The sequence below is a fragment of the Lutjanus erythropterus genome, chromosome 10 (assembly GCF_056507025.1).
Source record: "Lutjanus erythropterus isolate fLutEry1 chromosome 10, fLutEry1.hap2, whole genome shotgun sequence".
In the NCBI taxonomy this organism is placed as follows: Eukaryota; Metazoa; Chordata; class Actinopteri; order Lutjaniformes; family Lutjanidae; genus Lutjanus; species Lutjanus erythropterus.
The window spans coordinates 7,827,248-7,850,112 of record NC_139326.1 but is presented as its reverse complement, the minus strand read 5'-3'; the positions used below and the strand labels follow the sequence as shown (position 1 = coordinate 7,850,112).

General features: G+C 40.2%; 1 protein-coding gene across 1 annotated transcript in view; it reads left to right on the top strand.

Moving 5' to 3' along the window:
- The window catches only part of bin3 (bridging integrator 3), a 43,219-nt gene extending 21,402 nt beyond the window's left edge, over nt 1-21,817 (top strand). Inside the window, exons 5-9 of the mRNA XM_084728102.1 lie at nt 1,379-1,515; nt 7,040-7,080; nt 15,953-16,094; nt 17,163-17,297; nt 19,941-21,817. Coding sequence (XP_084584228.1) covers nt 1,379-1,515; nt 7,040-7,080; nt 15,953-16,094; nt 17,163-17,297; nt 19,941-20,087 — 602 coding nt within the window. The 3' untranslated portion in view covers nt 20,088-21,817. The remainder of the gene's footprint in view (nt 1-1,378; nt 1,516-7,039; nt 7,081-15,952; nt 16,095-17,162; nt 17,298-19,940) is intronic.
- Nucleotides 21,818-22,865: the final 1,048 nt, after the last annotated feature.

The window sequence follows — 22,865 nt, the reverse complement described above, 5'->3', positions numbered from 1 at the left end:
TTCACCACAGCCTCTCCTGTCAGCTCGTGTCTCCTCAGTGAAGCTCATTTATTTTGACTGTGAAGCCATAATCTGATATGTGCTCTGTGTCTAAACAAAGTGGCACGAGTGCAGATTAACAGTAATTGGTGCTGTCACTGTAGAAACATTGCAGAGATTCTTGGTGAATATTCAGCACAGCAGCCGGCCCCAATAAACCCTTGAGCATTGTGTCATTCTACTTTTGCTTTTTAGGTCTTTCCCAAAAGCTCACTTTTGAAGACCCCACCACACACAAACACGTACACTGATGAAATGCTTTAAGCCTTAGAGTAATTCACAGAAATTTGTCTGTCTACTTTGAGAAAAATGTAAAAATCTGTCGCTGAATCAGATGATAATATGTAGATTTATGTAGGCTGTAATCTGTATATTCGTCTTTTCACAAATGTATTTAAATTTAAAGGGTTGCTACAAATGTTTTGTTTTCAAGGTTAGGGATATGCTTGAATTTGAATATATTCATAGAAAATTAATTGATTTTCTACATATTCTCAGGACTCAACAACAAGGATTGCCTGCGTGCTCGTGGAAAGTAAAATGTCTTGTCAGTCTAGTTAGCAGATAAAAGAGTATTTTAAGTATTTGATAACTGATTAATGATTAAAGTGACTTTTCATGCAAAAATGGCAGAAAATTATGTATTTGGGCTCTCAAATGTGAAGATATCATGCTTTTCTCCACTAATTATCATATTAAACTGAATACCATAGGTTTTGGAGTGACAAAATAAGACTTTTAAAGACATCACCTTAGACTGAAAAACTGAAAAATTGACATTTTTTGCTATTTCCTGACAAATTATAGACCTTGCAGTACTAGACTAAACATGAAAATCAACTGTAGCCTTTGTTATTATTTGATAAATGCTACTGAATAAATGTGTACAGCGACAAGTAAGTTTACATAAATCAAGTAGATCTCTGAAAGTGAAAAACACATCAATGTTGAACCCTGTAATCTGTATTTGTAATCAAATATTTTTATTTGAAATGAAATGACCCCATCATCACATATGTTATCCATAGTGAGATAGGTCCTTTGCTGATCTTTTACTCATTATCTCAAGCATTAGATAATCATGAGAATCACAATCAAAACATACTATCAGACTTAATATGAACAACTGTCAAATTAAAAGTGGAAATATTCATTAATTGCTGAGGTTATGGAGGAATTTACATTTATAGCAACAATTTAGATGAGATGATAAAGAATCTGGAAATTTTTGGTTTAGGTACTTTTGAAAGTGCTTGAAAAAGGCTTGAGTGTTATTTTACAAGCCCTGTATTTAACTAGGTTTTAACAGTATCTTTGTCTTTGTGTGTTTGTCTGTTAGCCATGTCCAAAGCAGCTGTGAAGATCTCTGCAGACCTGCTCAGTAACCCACTGTGTGAGCAGGACCAGGCCTTTCTGGAGTCCATGACTGCTTTAGATACAGCCATGAGAAGGATGGACGCCTTCAACCAGGAGAAGGTCAGACTCAGTCCCACAGTCCTTCACACTTGTAAATTTTTAGTGTGCATCTCACCCTTTTGCTGTTTCTCTCTGCTTTGTTTTCTTGGCACTTGCCATTGGCACTGATACCATCAGATTGGTATCGGGGGAAATGTCTTTCCTCAGACATACAAAGTAGGAAACTAGACGAGTTTTATTTGAAAATGCATGTTTTCATATTTGTCAATATTGTGCAGCCTGTGGACTAAAAACTATCCGTATGTCTTTCCTTCTGCTGTTTTTGAAAAGCATCTGTGGCATCATCCTCTATAAGCTCAAGCTACTGGTTATCAGCTGTGAAAATTGATGCATTTGTGACTCACTGGTGTCTAAAATAACTCATACAATGGAAAGGCCTTTTCTCAACAGGAAAATATGCCAGACCAGAAAATCCATAGAAGTAACGTTTGCAGCTTGTGTAGTGCACAAGTGTATTGTATTACTTGGATTACTTATTGAAACAAACATTTGGCCTCAGTTCATGACCTTCTTCTACATTAGTAGTTGACCCCACCCCATATAGTCCAGCCTTGGTGACTGCATCTATCAAAATTTGATTGAATTTGATCATTTTCGTAGCTAACAGTAACCTGCATCATGTAGGCTTAAGTACAGAACTTTTTTTGCTCAGACTAAAGTGTATTGTGTGAGAAAGATTGTCTGTGCATGCAGAGTTTGGCGTGAGTTGCTTATGTAGGTCATATAGAGGCATCAGCATTAAATTGAGACTGTTAAAAACTTTAGTAGCTTTGATCAATACTTTCAATGTAAGAATTTTACTTGTACTGTCAAAGTCACATCGAGTGTCGTCTCCTCTTAGTTACTCAAAATTACATTGCCATGCTGTAGCCTTGGTATATTTATCTTTTATTAAAACCTAAATTTTATGCCCTCGACGTTGAGTCCATTTTTTCAGTGGTATCAAAAATAGTATTGAATATTGATATTTTTCAAAGTATTGTATCAAAATTAGAAATTGCAGTATCGTGACAACACTACTGTGATATTACTTCTTACAAGTATGCATGTGAAACTGTTGTACAGGCAAAGAGAATCAAAAAAGAAAGAAAACCATTCTAAAACTTATTTGTTAATCAAAACAAGATGTTGTTTTCTCGTTTTATTCTAATCTCAGGCTTCATTTGCATATTAAAATCGCTAGAATTCCTGAGGAGATTGCCAATCTGATTTAAGTTTCATATCATCCTTTCTTCTTTCATCCTTTTTCACAACTCTAGAGCTTGCAGGTCGTATAGTCTTGAAATATTATAGCAAAAAGTTGTTGTTTTTTCTCCATGGAGAAGAACACCTGTATTCAGATAGGTATTATTAATTCAAACACTATATTTACATATCAGATCTGTCCTGCAGACAGGCCAACAGGCAATCCCAACCTGACATTTCCATCCATAGAGCTACTCCACTAGCGTGGCTAAAATATGATCCTTCACTTCCTTTACCTAAGTTTTGTCTCTTTTTGTGTTTTTTTTTTTTGTTTGAATTGTGATATTTAGAGTACTTGTTGATTTGGAGTGTGTTTCCTGTAATCTTTGTGCTTTCCACTCTTGTATGTTTTGTCCTTAGGGGCACCCGTAGATAGGCAGACATTTCTTTCCAGAACTGTACAGTGTACTTTTGCCTGGCTCTCTCACAGCTGTGAAGATCTCTTCTTTGGCTGTCAGGCCTCTTCAGATTATTTGCCGGTTGCACTTCAGGTTTTTGATTAGAATCATCGCCAAAGGTAGTTATAATGTGAATCATAGTGGCACCGCATGTGTGCATCCTCAAGGCACTACACTGTGAAGGGTAGACTTTTAAAAGAGGAAAAAAATACAAGAGAACACAGGAGATCACACTAAGGCATATACCGATTGACTTTTTTCCATCTGTGTTTTCTTGACTCATTGCCCTGCTGTTAGGTGTTCTGTGCTTTTCACATTTGTTGCCTTAAAACTATTCCCCTTTCTTTTCACATTTAGTTTTGTACCAGAATGATTTCATAACCCTTTCACAACAGTGATCTAACAAGGTGGAGAAAAATGAATACCTTTCAAAAAAGTGCATTTTTTTTTTTATTCCATGCTTAAATTGTAGTGTAGTATCTCGGGGATAGCACACCATCTGGATTTGTACATATGGGGTCGTTGAGTGGACATGATTTATATTTTCTGTGGAATCACATGAACTGGTTTCCATAGAAAATCAAACCATAGCCTTTTCACCAAAGTATGTGATTGAAGCTGTGTCCATGTTACAACCCAATGTCCTCTAATCATTAAAATGAATTGCATCAAATGAAATGCAAATAAAAGAATATATAAAGTAATATATACATATATGTATATATATATATGTATATATATATATATATATATATATATATATATATATATATATATATATAATTTAAATGTCAAAAATATGCATCTGTTTTTTTTCCAGGAAAAAAACATGTTATTGTATCATTTGTGTTATATTGTTGTTCTTACCATCTACCTGCCCGCAATTAGTTCTTTTGTTTTGTTTTTTTTTTGTTTTGTTTTGTTTTTTTGTTTTTTTTGTTTTTTGAACTCATTGCACAACTTTTTTGTGGGTGGGTACCCAAACCAGGACTCTAATTTAGTATTATTCCGCCTGAAATTTGGCTTGCAGCGTAGAAAAATTAGTAAATCAGTGACATTTTCTCTACTAGTAATATGTCTTTTCTTTTTGGTGGGCTATCAAAAGAGGTATTGAGTATCGTTTGTTTTTTTAATACTAGTATTGTATCGAAGTTTAAAATTCTGATGCTGTGACAACTTCAGTGTAAGGTGGAGTTTAAGCAACTGTAGCACTCACTTTAGTTTCTTTCTATTCTTCAGTTTTAACATACCAGTCTTTTAGACTGGCTTTGCTCACAGCTCATCAAATTTTACAGGAGCAATTTTGAGTGACTAGACAAAGTAGAATGTGGGTTGGACGGAGCGTGTGGGTTTGTGACCCGGGGTGCGTATGTTCCAGGACTTGGCTTGGTCGAGTGCCCAGGAGAGCACTCCTGCCAGTTTGACTGTTTTCAGTATAGAGTAACTTTTACATTCTTCTGATTTTATACAATATCAAATTTGCTTTTTTTCATTTTCACTGTCTTCGAATTTGAAACTGGAGACTTTCCACCAGTGATGCCATGCACACTTGACTGTCAATAGGGATGTTGGGTACCCTTAATCCACCTCGTTCTTTCCGCATCATTTGAAGACCAAAGTTTGAAAAGACTCTTTCAGCATCAAAGTCTCCCTGCTTATCTTTTTCCCCCTGGCTAAAACTGCAGCCTGGAAGGTCAGGCCGTTAATGCATCCAGCTTGAGCTGGCACATTTCTTCTCAGCACCCTCATCAACTCAGTCATTTCTCATTTTAATGTGATTTTGTATTTTTAAGCAGTCTCTAGTAGCAAAAGGCACAGTTTATCTTTTTAGTGTAGAGTTGTGATTCTATTTTCTGGCTCCATGGTGTGTAGTTTTCTTGTTTGGCTCAGTGACTGGGATGTTTGACAGTGATTCAGCTCGGCAGCCCAGTTTTTAACTTGTGGAGGACAACAGTCACCAACTGTATTGACGTGGTTGTATTTTTTTTAACACACTTTCATCCAGAGTGGATTCTGACAGCTAGGTCACACCTGATTTTCTCTACACTTCTTTCAGTCTTACTAAATAAAAATCCTCGCCTTAACACAATGTTCAGTTCCAGGTTTGGGCAGGGCTGTGTGGCTCCTTTTTGTAGAGTGGCTAAAAGTGAGCTGAAGGCAATATAGTGATTGTGAGCACTTTTTGGTCAGTCTTGCTATGTGGAATATCACCTCAGGTTTGCTAGGTGTTTAAAATCCAGTACAGCTCACTCGAACACAACTCGAGCTTCTCCCTTCAAGCTGACTGTTGATTCTGACGGCACCAGCAGCAAACCCTATTGCTCCAGCAAAACAGACACAAAAGCATCCACCCTTTGCTCTTCTCCGTGTTGAGACGAGATGTTCTGCCGCAGGGCCCGCAAGTGAGAGAGCCAGCAGATAAAACGTGCAGCGATAATGAAGGCAGCAGTGGCCCAGGTCTGTGTGTTTATTTCTGGGGCTGAGGAGGGCGCACAGCCCCGCCGGCACACTGCTGCCGAAGCTGAGCCCCAGTGTAGATGGCGGCAGCGCAGTAGAGGATGCTCCGTTTGGAGGGATATTGATTTCCTCTGCGATCTGTGTGTATTTTTGGGAGGCCTGTGTGCCAGGATGGCCTCTGCCCCGTGACTCACTGATGGAGACTACTGCTTGAGCGTCGGCCTCAGGCTCTGTGGGGCCTCCAAGGAATAGCTCTGCCCCCCCCTCTCTGTGGGAAGGGGCAGAGGGTAGAGGGCACCAGCATGCTTAAGCAAATCTGCCGCTGTTGTTCTCCCTCCTCGCTGCATGCTCTCACCTTAGAAGCAGCGGCGCAGCTCGAGTCGGGGAGGGGGGGATGGTGTGAATATGTAAAACAAAGAAAATGTGAATTCCCATGTACTTATTTGTTATTGGTTCTCTGTTTTCCCTCAAACCACAATCAACCATTTTGTACTTGGAAATGTGCCGGTGTGAAGCAGCGAGTGTTGCTGTATGTTCTCATAGATGGTCAGGGCATTTTTACAAAGCACAGCTGCGATCTCGCTTCCTTGTTGTTGTGTGATTGACTGTCCTTCCAATAGCGAGTGAACATATGATTAGCGGAGCTGCTCACTGTTCTCATGCAGCTGTCACTTCACATCTCGCTGCTTTAAAAATTCTCCTCCACTGTTCTTAGCATTTACTCCTCACTTGACTCAATTGCCTGGTTAACTTAGCATCCTGTCATGCTCGGAGATCCAGTAGTAACAGTCATTTTGAATCTGCAATGTAAATGACGCTGGAAACTTTATTAATTGTGCGCCAACTTCTGTCGATGAGACTTGGTGCCGGGGCTGGAGGCCTCGAGATGAGATGTTCATTTACTTCCATTTAACACCCCCCTTCCCCTCCTTCCCTCCCCTGTTGGCTCTGGCAACCAGAAGGAGAATGCAGGAAAATATAAACTGTTATTGTTAAAATGTTTGTTTGCAAAGAACTTTCATCTTGTAAGGCAGCCCACCCTCCACAGGATTTGAAATCAGTTGGGCTTTGCTTTCATGTCCGTCCCCTGACAGTTGCATCCTTTTGTATCGCAAGCTCAATGAATATTCAGGGGTTTCTCCTCAGGGCTTGTGTACAATAAAAGAGTCAACGTCACGAAAGTTTCTTTGCAAGCCCCCCCCCCCAACTCCCCTCCATTTTTCTTGAGTGCTCTGTTTGAAATATACACAATTGTTGATGTTTGTGCTGTGGCATTACTTAGCAGCTAATGAACGTGAGATGTAGAAGCTGTTTTGTTCTGATTGTAACTGAATTTGACAATGAATAACAATTTGTAATGTCACTTCCCTTGATATAGTGGTGCTTTTTGCTACTGTTAACAGTTTATATTTTTTTTATTACAGGTCAACCAGATCCAGAAGACTGTTATCGACCCTCTGAAAAAGTAAGTGCCCGCTTTTGTTTACTGATATTTTTTAAGAGTTGGCTTTAAATGTCTCTGTATACCAGAGTGTGGTCAAATAGTTGTTGCAAATAAGTTTAACATTTGTTTGGAGTAGCAGAGTGGTGGATGTTTTCACATAGGGTCATACAGTGAATTTAAATACATTAGGAAGTCACAGAATAGTACTGTAAAGGCAGTTTGGTTCAGTTTTTGCAGCTTAATGTTCCTGATGTAATAAAAAAAAGCGTTAGAGCACTGAAATCTGTACTTAAGAATTACTGAAATATTATTACTTAAATACAAGTAAAACTGCTGGTGTTAAAAAAAAAAAATAAGTAAAATGAGAAGTAAAACTTCAAACAAAAATGTGTTAAAAGCCTTCAAAATCTAAAACTTACAATAACTACTGATAACATAGGTGTAAAAGTGTGGTATTAAACTTAAACTCTCTGTTTTTTGATAAATTCAGTAAATAATATTTCTATCACATGCGTTTCAACAGTAATGTGTCAACTCTGTGGCCCTATGCTGATGGATGTGAGGTAACTCTCAGTTACATTTAACTTTAAGTTTAAGTAGTACTTTTTTCAGTTTAATAAAAAGAAGTCAGTACCCCACTCGGGCCACTCAGTCAAAAAAGCCTGGACACACCCCTTTATGTGACATCAGTTTTCAGCTGGCTGTCAACTCTGTCATAGAGGTTCTTCTGTTATATTCATATGTTCATAAGGATTTATAAAATGAGTTCATAGTACACCTAATGTGTGTTCTTTGTGTAAACTGATTTGTGTGTCTTACAGAGTTGACAAAATTCAAGTCCTCAGCTGCAAAAAATGCAATCTGATAAAAAATTAAATCACTAGGAGGCTGGCCCATTACTTTTAATAGACCTTTTAAAAATATATTTTCGCAGCATAATTGAAGAGTACAAATCAATGCCCCCTGAAAATGTGGTTTTGTCCCACTTCTCAAGAATGAGTGGAGTATTAGTTACTTTTTAATCCATCAAAAGTGGTTTGTTTCTCCAGATCTTCAGTCTAAATTATTTCCAACTCCTGCGCTGTTCTATCCAGTGGTTACATTCACCTCTACAAACTTGTACCACTGGCAGCTTTTTTTTAATCCACGTCATGGTTTTCATTGGCCAGTTTTGCCTTATTGTCTACAAAAATGCAGATGAAAGGTTTTGATATTAATTCAAATTGTAGGCCTACTCAGTAGTATATTATGATTTTAAAAGTGACTAAATAGTTTACATAGTGCATGCATTGTACAAGTAAAATTACATACCTGAAAAAGTACTTTTAAAAGTACAGGTACACCAAAAAATTATTACTGTGTATACCCCAGAAATGCATTAATTACAATAATTTGAGTAGTTGTAATTTGTTTCTTCCACCCAGCGTATATCCACTCTGGGCAGATTAAGTCCAGTGCCCTGTCACATTTTTACTATTTGACCCACGCTGGTGGTGCAGGACCACAGGAAGGCCTGCAGTGTAGTAATACAGATTGTAAAACTGAACTGGGGAGTGAGTGCTGCTGCTGTGGTGGTTGTAGTGTGTCTGGAAGAAAGTTTATTTGGTTTTCATTCCTAATACTCGCCCCCATTTGAGCAGGCTGTGAGTGCTATTCCATTCCTTTAGCCTCCCTTCCTCACACACGCGCGCAGACACACATACTGTACACACACATGCAAAGCAGAGGTAGTGGAGGGAGTGGTTGGACTATCCCACCCATCTTCCGGAGCGCTTGTTAAGGTTTTGCTTCCTCCTCTTGGCTCCTCCCATGAGGTTCAGCATATGCTGTGTAAGAGAACACGTGCATCTATTTCTATTGGAAGTTTATGTTGAAACCCATGAGACTGTTAGTTCATTTTTCAAAACAACCAATGTGAAAAGATTCCTCCATAAAACATGAATAGGTTGGGTCAGTGTCTGTCAGTGTGTGTGTGTGTGTGAGTGAGTGAGTGAGTGTGTGTGTGTGTGTGTGTGTGTGTGTGTGTGTGTGTATGTGTGTTAAGCCCTTTCTTCCTCGTGTGTTACTCTGGTGGCGGAGCAATGACAGGATGGAATGGTTCTAATTTCCTCTTCCTGGTGGGCGGCAGGCGGACGTGTGGGCAGGCTCAGAATATGGCAAAGGGCCCAGCTTCCTGGGCCCAGAGCCGCGGATTGGTTGAAGAGGAGAACTGTCTCAGGACAGTGCACACACTCACACACACACACACACACACACACATCCACGAACATCAGCCCAGAGTTTGGAGGGGGCGCTGTCTGACAAAGATGGTATTTTAGACTATAAAGTTAGGCATTTACATGATTCTGAAATAGAGCAGAGGAAGGAAGTAAGTTCTTGAACGAGTTTTGAAGCTAAGCTAAACTGACCTCTTCATTAACTTTTTCTTTCCTTTAAAACACAGCACTATTAGTTATTAGTTTATCAAAGTGTCCTCTATAGAAAACTGAGACACAAAAGCTACTATACTTTAAAAGCTTCCATTAAGATTCCATTAGTCCATCACTAATGAATATTTTTTCATTGTTTACTTAGTCGCAAAATACTCTATTGGTGATCTTGTGTCATCATAAAGAGGATTAGAGAAGAGTTGAAAAGGAGAACGTTAATGTTAATGGAAGACCTTGAATGGGTTGTGTGTGAGTGTGTGTGTGTGTGTGTGTGTGTGTGTGTGTGTGTTAGGAACATGCTTGTGCTATTTCAAATTTTTTTGGCATCCATCCTTAATACTCTGTGTGGTAAAATGTACAGTAAACAAATGAAAAAGAGGAAGCCCCCACCCCAGCCAACCCCCACACCCCCGTGTCTCTTTCTTTCTCTTTCTTTCTCTCTGAGGCCCAGACGTGGATTTCATCCACTCAGCGGGGTCACTGAGTGACATCACTGTATTTATGTGAGGGGAGGGGGAGTGCGTGGGCATTGAGGCATTTGTGTTATCTCGGCCTCCTAACCTAGCCCTTTCTGCTCCGTTGCTCTTTTGGGTGAGACAGAAGTCAGGCCTGTTTTGAGACCTCTGCCCTGGGTTGAACACTGACTGGACAAGCCACATTCAGCCCTCTCAATCAGTAGAAGACTGGAGCAGGTTGGGAGGCCCCAAGCAGACAGGACTATTTGGCCTTAGCTGTTGGGTTGATGCATTTTTTGTTTTGTTTTTGTTTGTTTTTTTTAAAGAGAAGCATAAAATGACAGTCAATTACAATAAAGAACAGTTTTTTTTTCTTTGCTGCAGCAAATTTAAATAAACAATATATTGACTGGTAACAGTTTAAAGTATACCTAAAATATATAAACATTTATTAGCCATCCCTCTGCTTACACACGTGCCCCTGTGTGTTTCCAGATGCTTCCTCCTGTACACACAATTGTTTCTAAACATTTGTTGCTCTTCCCACCCAGTGTTGGAATCCTTTGGAGTGGAAAAGCGGCCACACCTCAGACCTTTTAGTTTGGCATTTTAACTGTGTTAAAGGAAGCTACTAGCTAACAGAAGGCTACCCGCTACCAGAGCCATGTAGAGTGAGTGTTGCAATAACGCATACTATCAGTTATCGGCACCAAAATGAAGCTTCATAACCTGCGTTGGAATTCGGTCCAGTAGGTACAGTCGAATAGGAACTGGGTCCTATTGGGACCGTATTAGGGTTTGGTACCCAACGCTAATTACTACAGTTCAAATTCAAAATATTGGAGCTAGTTGTTTACCCCCACCTCCTCCTCCCAGACTTGAAGCTCAGGCAGGTTGCCTGCAGGTTGCAGGGACACTGACCTCCAAGCAGACTCCAGAAAGTAGAATAAATAGAATTAATAGGTGTCTGTGGTGTCCACAGCTGCCCGTGTATGCGTCTGTTCAAGAGTATAATCAAGCCCTAAACCTACAGGAGTACAAGATGAGCGCAACAGTATACTTTGACAAGCTGTGGCCTACACTGTAAGCTGATTAGGTCTTTATATCTCTGTCAGTTGTCTGTCAATGTAAAAATAAGCCTGTTATCCTGAAAACAAAGCCCACTGCTCTAAAAATGCACTCTGGAGCTGGAGTTCAGTGACTGCCTGCTTCCTGTCTGCCAGACTCCATTAACATATTGCCCTATTTAACCCGAATAAGCAACTACTCCTCTAAAAGATTATTAATGATTTCTTATGACTCATAAACAGACACTAAGTCATTCAGCAAACATTCAGTATTAGCTTCACTTCCATGTAAAGTGCGTAAAAGTGAAATGAGTGGTGTGTGAAATCACACAGCCTGAAACAAAAAAGACGTTCCACATCAGAATGGAAAATTCAAAGGACAACATACTGGGTGTAGCATCAGGGTTTACCCGCAGTGTATCACACCGCCCACTAACCCTAAGTTGACTTGTCCTTCATGGGAATTTATTTAAAAAAAAATATGTGCAGTGGTCAACGGCGGGGGACAGGGATTTTTGTTCCCGTTTGAATTGTTCCATATTTAAAAAATTATTTTACAAGTCATTTAAGTCATAATTCTATTTCTTTTGTTGTTCTTGTAAACACAACAACCGGACACTGTCAAAGTTTTTGCAAAGCACTAATACAGTTGTTGATTTTGTAATAATGTGTGTTAAATAAATCACTTAAACATAACAATACATAGTGGTATTTTTTTTACATTTCCAGTCATCTTTTAGCACTTACTTAATGTCTGCCCCAATAAAATCTGTGTTATAGCTGTTTTAAAATGTCAAATTGGCAATCCCAGGTGATTATGTCATCACAGAAACTATAGGGCCCTACCTTAATGATGCCATCGGTCTTTGGCACACACCAGGCCCCTGTCAAAAGATATCTGACACCAAGGGGAAACCGTGGTTGCGTTATTGTCAGAGAAGCCAATACTTCAACTTAACATGTTTTCTTAATCTCTGATAATTTATCATGATAATTTTATGATTTAGTACAACAAACATATTACATATTTCTCCTTTAATTTGATCTCATTTTGTTGTTGCAGTTTTACAATTGAAGTTTTGTTCTGTTTTTTGTACCCAGGATGTTTGCTATTTTTTCCATCTTATCTGGTGTATCATGTATCCAGGCTGCGTGAGTTGTCTGAGTTTTGATCAACAAAGCACAAGGCAAGTTGCAGCAGATCAAACTCTCCTCCTGCTGAGACAAAGGAGGTTCTGCTGCCATGTACGTCATACACACACACGTTCCCATGGCCCTCTGCTTTTAAACCATTTACACAACAGGTGGTAGTTATTTTATATTCACATTAAGTATATTTTAACAAAACCTGCCACGTGATGTATCTTGTGTCTGTGTGTGTGTATGTGTCTGACACTCTTAAGTCTTCATCCACGACCGTGACACATCGGAGGTGGTAATTTGCACATAAACAATTCCCTTTCCCATATTTTTAGTGGTTTGCTGTGTGTTCTTTGCAGTAGTGAGTTATGTGATGGTGATAGTCAAGAGGGAAAGCCAGCCTGCTAGACTGAGGGTGTCTAGACCAGACTTGGGCTTGGCTGACGGGTCAGACTGGCCTGTCTGTGGACTGGCAGCTGCTCATAAACACACTCTCTGGTCCAGATGCTATTTCTATCCAGCCTGTTCACCACACCCTGACCTGTCACATGGACAGTGGTGTGCCCTTGGCCCCTGTGCAGCCCTCAACCAGCAAGACCTCATTCAAGCAAGACTGACCACAAGTGCAGACCTATCCGGCTGACCGGTAGTTGTCCAGCCAAGGCCCGGACATCGAGGGAAAAGTCCAGTGCTTGGACAGTTTTAGACCAAACTATCATTCAACCAGTGCTGTGTATTCTTGCGTGGGAGCCTTTGACACAGCTGAGTCACGATAACTTCTGGACACAGAGAGTCCTGAATGTAACAGTGAGACACCATCATCCAGCATGTAGAGGACAGGAATGGGTTAAGAAGCAATTGGCTTTGTGTCTAGCTCTTCCGCCTCCTTCAGCGCCAGGAGAGCAGCGGTCCTCAAGTCTCTCAGTGTGCTGAAACATAGCAGTTGCTGGCAGTGTTTTCCCACTTTAGAGCACAAACAGCAGGCCATCGTGGTGTGTCATGAGCACGTTGCACCACGCTGTCAGGTGAAGTGCGCCGGTGAGAATGCGATCAGCCTGAAAGCTGGTTTGCTGCTGCGCTGTCATCAGCCAATACGATCGCGTTGGAGAGCAGTCATGCCTAGAGGGCAGTTACATAATCCCTTGGCACTTCAAGTATGTGTACACTGGAACAGATAGTAGACTTGAGGATCGGCATCCACCCCTGCCATAAACTGGGCCAAAGTGGTATTTTATAAATAGCGGTAGAGCGTGGGCCGCGGGGCTGGGCTGAGCTGAGCTCCGTGATGTCACTCAAACGCTACAAGACCACTCCTTGCCTAACTTCCTGTAGTAAACAATCCATGCTTGTCTGAGACTGAGCTTCAGTTCGCATCACTTTCTACTCCCCCCTCCTGCCCTCTGGTAAGGTGCACGGGCAGACACATCTAGGATTTCACAATCAATCCACAGGTTGTCAGCGGTTCCCTCATCTGCTCTATAGAGCAGGGCAGGGGTTGGCATGGAGAGGAACGTAAATCATGAAGCCCACACATTTTGTGGCCAATAACGCTATGGGCGGAGGCGCGCATAATAAACTCTTGTAGTAGTGTGCCTACACAGCTGATGAAATGCTTTAAATGAGTCATTCAAAAAAGCTATATCTCACTCTTCATTACGATTGTTTTTATTACTGACTCACATGAAGCAGACACCTGTGTGAATAATCTTGTGGCCTGCTTTTTAACAACACTGTCACTGGCTTGTGTTTACATGAGAGAACAGCCAACACTTTTTTCTTAATGGTTTAGTTTGCTTTACTATTTATTTGTTAATGACTGCTGGGATTTTTAGAGCTCATGTCAATCTCATTTCCAATTGTTGTATATCCTAATGAAAATGGAGTATAACTACCTCAGTTTAAAGAAATAATGTTGGGTCTTTATAGGCTGATGTGTGTTAAAGGTTCTCAAGCTGGGGGTCATGGGAGTCTTTAGGCCATCTTGATTTAAAGGGTCTGTAAGATAACCTTTTAAAAAATATACAGTATGCCTTAGGGTTGCAAATTTTGTGATTTCTTTTTTTTTAACAAACATGTTAACTATCAAGAATTGATTAATTATTAATAATACACAAAATGTTTTCCATTTAAAGCTACTACAAGGAACTTACATATTTTGTTGATTTTGGAGGCCCCATGTGGACAAAAGCGGTAGGGTTTCCATTGCCTTAACCACAGAATATAATGTCAAAAATAATAGAGTGAAAATAAAAATTTCCTCTTGCTTCATTTTAACTTGCAAATGTACTACTCAACTGTACTTTGGCTTTGGCTTAAACAATGCTAGTTACACATTAGTTGTTATTATTATTAGTTAAACATTGATGTATGAAACAAAAATAATCTAAACGAACAAAATAATGAAACAGTAAGGCTCTTGCTTGAAACGGCAGCTCTTGTCCTTATCCAGAAAATGGCTTGCCAAATGAAACAATGTCAAGTGGGGCACAGTTACTTCCATTTTTAGACGCAGGCAGACGAAGGCAGACCAATCCAAACTGTGAGAAAACCTGTGAGCTCTGGAGAAATTTTACCCAAAACATAGTAAGTTTTTGATTAATTGAATTATTAACAGTGATTAATCGATTAATAATTGATCATGAATGTCCCTAGTAGGTCTGTATCTCACCATGTCATTCATTTTTGTGAACAAAACAAAATTAAATTTTTTTTTAAGTTTAGATTATTATTTAAGATATAAACTCCACCATATAAACCAAAGAGCTAATAGAAAATTAGCCAAGCATCAGGGAGAAGGAAACATTGAATTTGTCAAAAAAGAAGCATATTAAATCTTTATGGTTGGTAAAAAAAAAATAAATTTATTATTATAGAAATTAAATTTTTATTCACAGGAAATATTCAGCTCACAATTCACCTGAATCACTCATTTTCCACAGACTTACTGCAATCACTGAGTTCACTGTTTGGGTTAATTATACAGTTTATCAGTTGTTCTGTTGTGTTTTTGTTATGCATTGAATATAATTTCAGATATCCATAATATATGTCACTTAGTCAGGAATCATCAATTTACTCTGTTAGAAAAGGGGTCCCTTGAGAAAATAGGTTTGGAAACACTTCATTAGGAGATTTCATTCTTGTAGTTTAGATATTATGTATCACTCAGGTTAAGTTTCATTTATATGTGTATGTGTGTGTATATATACAAAATATTACTATATACAGTATTCCTGCTTCCCATTAAAAGCAGCCACAAAACCAGTGCAACAAGTCCCAGGATGAAGCTCAGACTCCTGTTGCTAAGTTACAGATGAGTGTTTTCCTATTTTTAGTGCTGAAGACTAGGATTCTCGTTGCAAGAATATATTTTCATTTGGAATATGATAATTGTCACAAAATGAATTGTTTCATGCCATTTTGAACTACAGTAATTAGATAATAGATTAGAGGAAGCTTAATGCAGAGCTGTCCTCTGGGGTTTGAGAGTACCTCTACAATAAGATGTTGAGGAGAGGGATTTTATTAATTCAAAATGACTTTTATTAAGATGGGGTGCGATGCAGAATGCATGTCTGCAAATTTCATAGAGCAAGGAAAGCTGCTTTAATGATTTCAGTAATTTTAGTTTGTTGCAAAAAATTGCTTTGATAGTTCTTTTTTTTTTGCAAATTGAGTACTCTGGTGTGAGTGTCTGTGTATTTTTTTATTTGTGTGTGCATGTTTGTGTGTGTATTTTGTTTAGTGCCCTATCGGTTGTGTCAGAGATGTCTAAGGTTTTCTGTGTGCTTGTTTGTTGCAGGTACGGTGGTGTCTTCCCCAGCCTCAACATGGCAGTGAAACGCCGGGAACAGGCGCTGCAGGACTACAAACGGTTGCAGTCCAAAGTGGAGAAGTATGAAGAGAAAGAAAAAACTGGGCCCGTCATGGTCAAACTACATCAGGTACCCTCAGTTTAAAGCTTGCATCGCCACACGTGTCAATCCACTCCAATGCTCCCTCTATCTGCAGAGGACCAGAGTTCACTTGCTCTTACATGTTGCATGTATTGTGAATAGAGCGCAATAAGTGGAAAAAGACACAAATGCTGACTGGATATGAACAAAAATAGTTGAGCACATGCATACTGTACATGTGCGCTCCTTCACCCACGCAAGCTACCAGGCTCTCAAGTAGTGCCTTTTCAAAAAGGCACTGCTGCACATCTACAGGCACGTAATTGAGAATTGTAGACACACACATACACACCATGAGGCCACTACAGAAGCGCACACATTCACAGATAGCGCTGCAGTGTTGCCTATGCTATTGCCTCTAACACATCCTCACATGGCGAGCCACCCACACACATTGAGAAAAGCACTGTCAGGGGAACAAAGCCTTGAAGAGGCCCCTACATCCCTGCCCTTTGAATCCCTGTGCACTTAAAGAAATGATCCTGACAAAACACTCATGTGCCATTTCAACCGGCGTGTCTAAAGAAAACTAACTAATGATCGCACCATAATGCAGCGGATAAACAATATGTTGTAGTTCGAATATAGCAACTCCCCCCTTCCCCTTAATAAAAATTCTCACCCTCTCACACATATTCATTGTGCATTCCATAACTCCGTGCCTACAGTAGACTACCCACTAATACATTCACACACACAGATCAGTGGTGCTGGAGTCCACTCACAGCCAAGTCTGCCCACATTACCCACTCCTCCTCACTGTGGTCGTGATTACAGCCTTTTTTTTTGCACTGCTTCTCCGTGGGAATTAGGCAAATATCTTTCTGAACAATAAGAAAAGGACTCTAAAGATGGCTCCAGTGCTGAAATTCTTAAAACTAACTTGTTTATCTTTGCAGGCATTTGTTTTTCTCAGAATTTGCACCATTTTTTTTGTGGAAGAATGTGTTGAATTATGTGTAAATTATAACATGAGGGGATGTTATGTAAAGTTTGAGCTGATAGTGACCGCTAGTGACCTGTTCTTTTGTTTCCTGCCTTCCTTCCACACCCCAGGCCAGAGAGGAGCTGCGACCGGTCAGGGAAGATTTCGAGGCCAAGAACAAGCAGCTGCTGGACGAGATGCCCAAGTTCTACCACAGCCGCATCGACTACTTCCAGCCTAGCTTTGAGGCCCTCATCAGGGCACAGGTTAGTGATCCCCCCTGGAGATGCGCACACAATGAAGCGCTCACGCATGCATGAACACACACCCACCCCTCAGTGTCCTGTTAGGCCCTCTGAGCGTTGGTTAAACAGTGGATAAAGTGTCTGATGGAAGGGAGTGTATAATCCTGGCAGTCTGTCTCCCTCCACGCAGTCGTAATGTGATTAACCCCCAGTGACGGCCCACACTACTGTGTTTAGCGCAGGAAGGCCTCATCTGTCTGGCTCCACTGCAGCCTTGCAAGTCATCCTCTAACCTGAATCTTCTCTTAAAGCAGCTGGACGTCTCAAGTTAGCGCCACCATGTCCCCCTCCCCCACCCCAGACCTGCCTGGCCATGTCATTTCCTCTTTGGGACAGTCCCTGGCACACTCCTAATTAGTAAACTAGATTATCCTCGACCTAATGACAATTATGGAGTTATATGATGTACTTTGAAGTTAAAATTAGCAAAGTGAGCAATCAACAAAAACAACACTAAATTTTTGTACAAATGGGAGCTCGGTCCTTTTTGTCTTCTACGTTTAAATCTTTTTACCTTTTTACCTACCTTTGCACAGTGCAAACACACTGATGCTGTTGTATTCTGTTCACATTATCTTTGTTCATGTAGCTCACGCACATGAATGAGCATTTACACATGTTTACACACACACAGCCACACGTGGGTGGCCAGAGGACCAGTGGACCTCATCCCCAGCCTTGCTGCATGTGCTCGGTTTCATCCTCCACTCCCTTCTCTCCCAGCCGCTGTTGCTGCTCAGCTCCCAGCGGCAGCAGGAAAAGGCACAAAGGCTGCCTTTGTTGTGAGGCTTCGGCTTCACTACCACGAGTCCTGTCCAGCGACTGTCAATGGGACACTTGGCCTGACCCGTCCACCTGTACAGATGTTGATGAATTGAGACATTGTCTTGATTTCTTTTTCTCAGTTTTGCATTCTCTGCTGCATGTGTTCATTGTTAAAAAAGATTACTTTCTTTGTCCATCTTTCAGATTTTCTTTGTTTCCTGAAACAGTGGTCACGCATTGTTAAGGATGCAACTTAAATTATTCATTATTTTTGTAGGCTATGAGGTCAAAGTGTAACCTCTCTGTATAAATATTAAGCAGCTGGGACTATGGTATGTTAAAATGCCCAGACAGAAGTCATGTAAATTAAAGCTCTGCTTTACCGAAAGGCTCGTTGTATCGTAGGTGGTCACAGTTGTGTGAGGCTGCGTTTACTCCTCGTGGTGACTCGACTAATTGTAATAGTAGAGTGTCTATGCTACAGAGGGCACCCAGACACTGATCTGGTGTACATTATCATCACTGGTCATATGGACATTTCCGATGGCCCTTTCAACAGCCACTTTCCGGGAAAAAAAATATCCGCTTTACCCCCACAAACAGCAGTAACCCGATACTTATGGCCCACTCATGTGGTTTAGGTGGCAAATATTGGTATAAACATACAAAAGTCTTTCAGACTGAGAACTTAAAAAGGCTTGTACAGTGTGGTTTAGAAACTTGATTTTTTCCCTTTGGCTGACGGTGTCAAAGAGATAGTGAGACAAATGTTATTTCTATGTAAGATTTTTATTGTTGATTAATCTGCCAGTTATTTTCTTGATCAATGGATTACTTGTTTGGTCTATAAAATGGTTAAAAATGTCGATGAGTGGATCCCACAGCCCAAGAAGACATCCTAAAATGTCTTGTGTTGTCCACAACCCAAAGGTATTCAGTTTAATGTCATAGAGGAGCAAAGAAACCAGAAAGAAAATCACATTTAAGAAGCCGGAATCAGAGAATTTTGACTTTTTTTTATTTAAAAAAAAATTACTCAAACTGATTAATTGATTATTAAAATTGCTGGCAATTAATTTAGTAGTTGACAACTAATCAATTAATTGTTGCAGCTCTACTTAGTTCAATTCCAACTTGATGCTATTTTATTGTGACCTTAAACAAATCAGGGGGCATTTATCCCACTGGTATCTTGGTTGGTCTTTGGTTTCACCTTACAATAGGACACACATGCAATTTCAGAGTAGCCAACAATGCCCCCTTAAGAGTGAGGTATCGTATGCATCGCCACATGAATAAATATTGAGATGTGTGTATGTGTGTGTGGGTTTCAAGGGGTTGTATTTCCCAGTACTTTCATTCTCTGCCTACTCTTCTGGAGTCTTGTAATGTGATTAAAGTCTATTAATCATCAAAGCAACTCTCTAGGGAGCCTGACTCATGAACTAAGGGGAAGAAGCAGGGGTGGGAAGTGTCAAGAAAGCTTTCAGTGAACACTCTCTATCTCTTGTTCAGATTGGGAGAGAAAAGCAGGGTCACTACCCACTGAAGTGCTGGGTTTTTGGGGGCTTTGTCTGAGTTGTTTGATATCTGTGGGCTCCCTCTTCTCCTCTCGAATCACTTCTCATTAGCAGGGTTGAAGAGGTATGAGACCAGCAGCTTCCGACTAGTGTAAGCAACAGCGAGGTTAGATTTGTGCAAGTGGAGCAGAGTTTGGATATGATTTTTGAGTTTTTCTCCTTCTAAGAAAGGCCTGTGGATTGACCCTGTCCGGTCTTTATCAGAGGGCAGACAGGACTATTTTTAAAAGTCTTTTTCTTTTTCCTTCCTGCCCTCCAGGTGGTCTATTTCACTGAAATGTACAAGATCTTCAGCGAGCTAACAGACCAGATCGACCAGGCAGGGTTGACTGATGAGCAGAGGGAGAGGGAGACGGAGGCCAAGCTCAGCGAGTTGCGTGCTCTGTCCATTGTCGCCGATGACTGAGGGGAGGAAATGCTGCAAACCGGGGAAGGGCTCCTTTCTTTCATGCCTCTCTGAATGGATTGCACTCTTTTCAGGCTCCTTCAAACGGACAGCAGCGGCCTTAACCTTATTATCAGCTTGTTTCCTTGCGGCCTCATCAAAACCCCCATTCCTCTTGCACTACACTCCCATGTTTCATCCTCAGACACTCTGCAACTCAAAGCAGCTGAAATGCCACATTAACTAAGCCATCAGCCAAGTGCAACATTATAAGCCAATATGTTGTTTTTTCTAGTAAAGGAATCAAACCGTTCTCGTTAGAACTAATTAACAGGGTTACACTTCTTGGTTTCAGAGACGTCTATAAGCATTTGTTTCTAAAGTAGGAAATGAGCGGGGAAATGTTTTTATTAGTCACATCTGCTTTGTTACCAACAACCTGTGAAACATTGTTTTTATCACCCAACTTTGAAATTACAAACACTACAAACTGAATGTTATTTAAATTACTGCAGGTTAATGGCAACTAAATGTATTTCTGTATTTTTTTTTTTTGTTTTTGGCCTTTGCTGGTTATATCTAAGTTTAGCTCTGTGCCATGTTGTGTTGAGGGCTTTTTATTGGGGTTTACAGGATGATTATTGGTAACATCACCTGTGCATAATGTGCCTACTTTGTCCTGACTGTGGATGTAACATGAAAGCTAACTTGTGTGACGTGACATTGTGCCTTTGCAGCCGTGTTGAGAGGTCAACCACTCAGGCTGCGGAGAGTCACTGCTGAAGTTCAATCGCTGTCCAAAACAAAGGCAGGTGCTCCCTCTAGTGGATAACACTGATCATGACACACAGTTTCCTTCTATTCTCACCATCCATCGTTTTTTTGTTCTATTGTTGTGCTTCAGTTTGTCTGTCGGCACTCTAGAGAAAGTCCTTTCTCTGTACCCTCTGTACACCAGGGTTGGAAGTCAACTTGTTTCTGGCTTTTCTACATTTTGGACCAAATCATACTGTCATTGCACTCCTTTGTTTCCACCTTTATCAGGTACTGCCTCAGTATGATGAGCACTCTTTGGGTAATGGGACTTTATGGTAATGTGCACACAATGATGGCTTCCATATCATGTTAGTTGTTTAGGTGTCATGCTAGGAAGTTGGCTATTTATTCTTTGACAGATGTTATGATTTTGAAATTAATGAAGCTAGTTAGTCGATTGCCTGTGTTTGTGTTCTGCAATGCAGACTGTTTGAGTCACACGTTAATAACTGTGTTAATGAAGGTGTTTTTCTAAATAATTAATGAAGAATTAAATTGTAGTAGTGGTTTTTAACACAACTAAGTGCTTACTTTAACATAATAGTTTGTTTTATTTAGTTTTTTTTAAGGACCAGTGTGTCTGACTTAGTGGCCTCTAACAGTGAGCTTGCAGATCGGAAACGACTTGTCTCACTCTTTCCGTCTCACAAAACTACGGTGGCTGCTGTGGCCTCCGGAAGAGAACCCCTCTGTTAATATAAATGGCTCATTCTAAGGTAACAAAATCCAATAATTATTATTCTCAGGTGATTATACACTAATGAAAACATACTTATTATATTTTATTTCTGCCATATTTTGCCTGTAGATCCCTCTAAATCTTACACACTGGATCTTTAAATGTATTAATATCATAATCTGTTAAATGACAATGTCATCAGCTGTCATCTCAATTTGTAATCAATCGTGAAATAAATTAACTGTGACAATAGAAACCATGTCTACAATCTGCATTGTTAACCAATTACTGTTGCCATGTTGAGTTTAAAGGGATAGTTTGGATTATTTGGAGTGGAGTTGTATGAGGTACTTATTCATAATCGGTGTTTTGATGGTGGTCAGCACACACTCAGCTTGGAGAAGCAGCAGGAGTCAGAGTCAGCAGTAAAAGTATTTTAGTCACCCGAGAAAAGGCCCACCTGAAAAAATCAATTTCAGTTCAAGTGTATGCTATATTTAGAATATTTTCACCACTTCAGCTTGCTGTCAAACAGCCTCTTCCACCTGGAAACCATCATTACGTAAGTCAAATATCCCTCTCTCTAAAGCAACGACACTCCCTCGGCAAAAATGTCATTTTACCTCACAGAACTGAGAGTTGCCGGTCTATGGCTGCCCAATCGGTTAGTTTCTTTGGTGTTTTAAAAGGTTAGCTTGGATTCTGATTGAGGCATTGGTAGATGAGCAATTCCCATGTTCTGCAAGGTGTGTTTGCCCCAACGGTCTGGTGGCTTTGGAGAGAGCGACATTTGGCTTGTATAATGGTGGCTTCCCATCTGAAAAGGCTGTTTGATGGCGACGTAAAGCAGTCTTCTATTGCAGGTAATACATTGATTATGGTTGAGTACCTCATACAACCCCACTTCTACAAATCTGAACTATGCCTTTAAGTTTGGATATCCATTGCATATTCCTCAGGATGAGTCGTGGAATTGCTCTGACAGCGGCGTTGCAGAATTAAATCAGACAAAAGCGTTACAATCAGTTACTAATCTTTATTTCTGTTCAGCTTTACTTTACTGGAATTAGTCAGTAGTGTCCTGTCAGCAAAATCTCAATATAAGCACTATTTACAGTTCAGCCTTTTTTTTATTTTTACAGATCATTGCTGGTTGAAACCATCATTAGTTAAAATGGTCTAGCTTCAGGTGAAGGATTACATGCTCACACTGAACAAATTAGAAAAACGCATGACCACCAAGCTAAAATTAAGGATGTTCATGAAAAGCTTTTGTCATGGTAATAAAAAGGGCCCAAAAACCG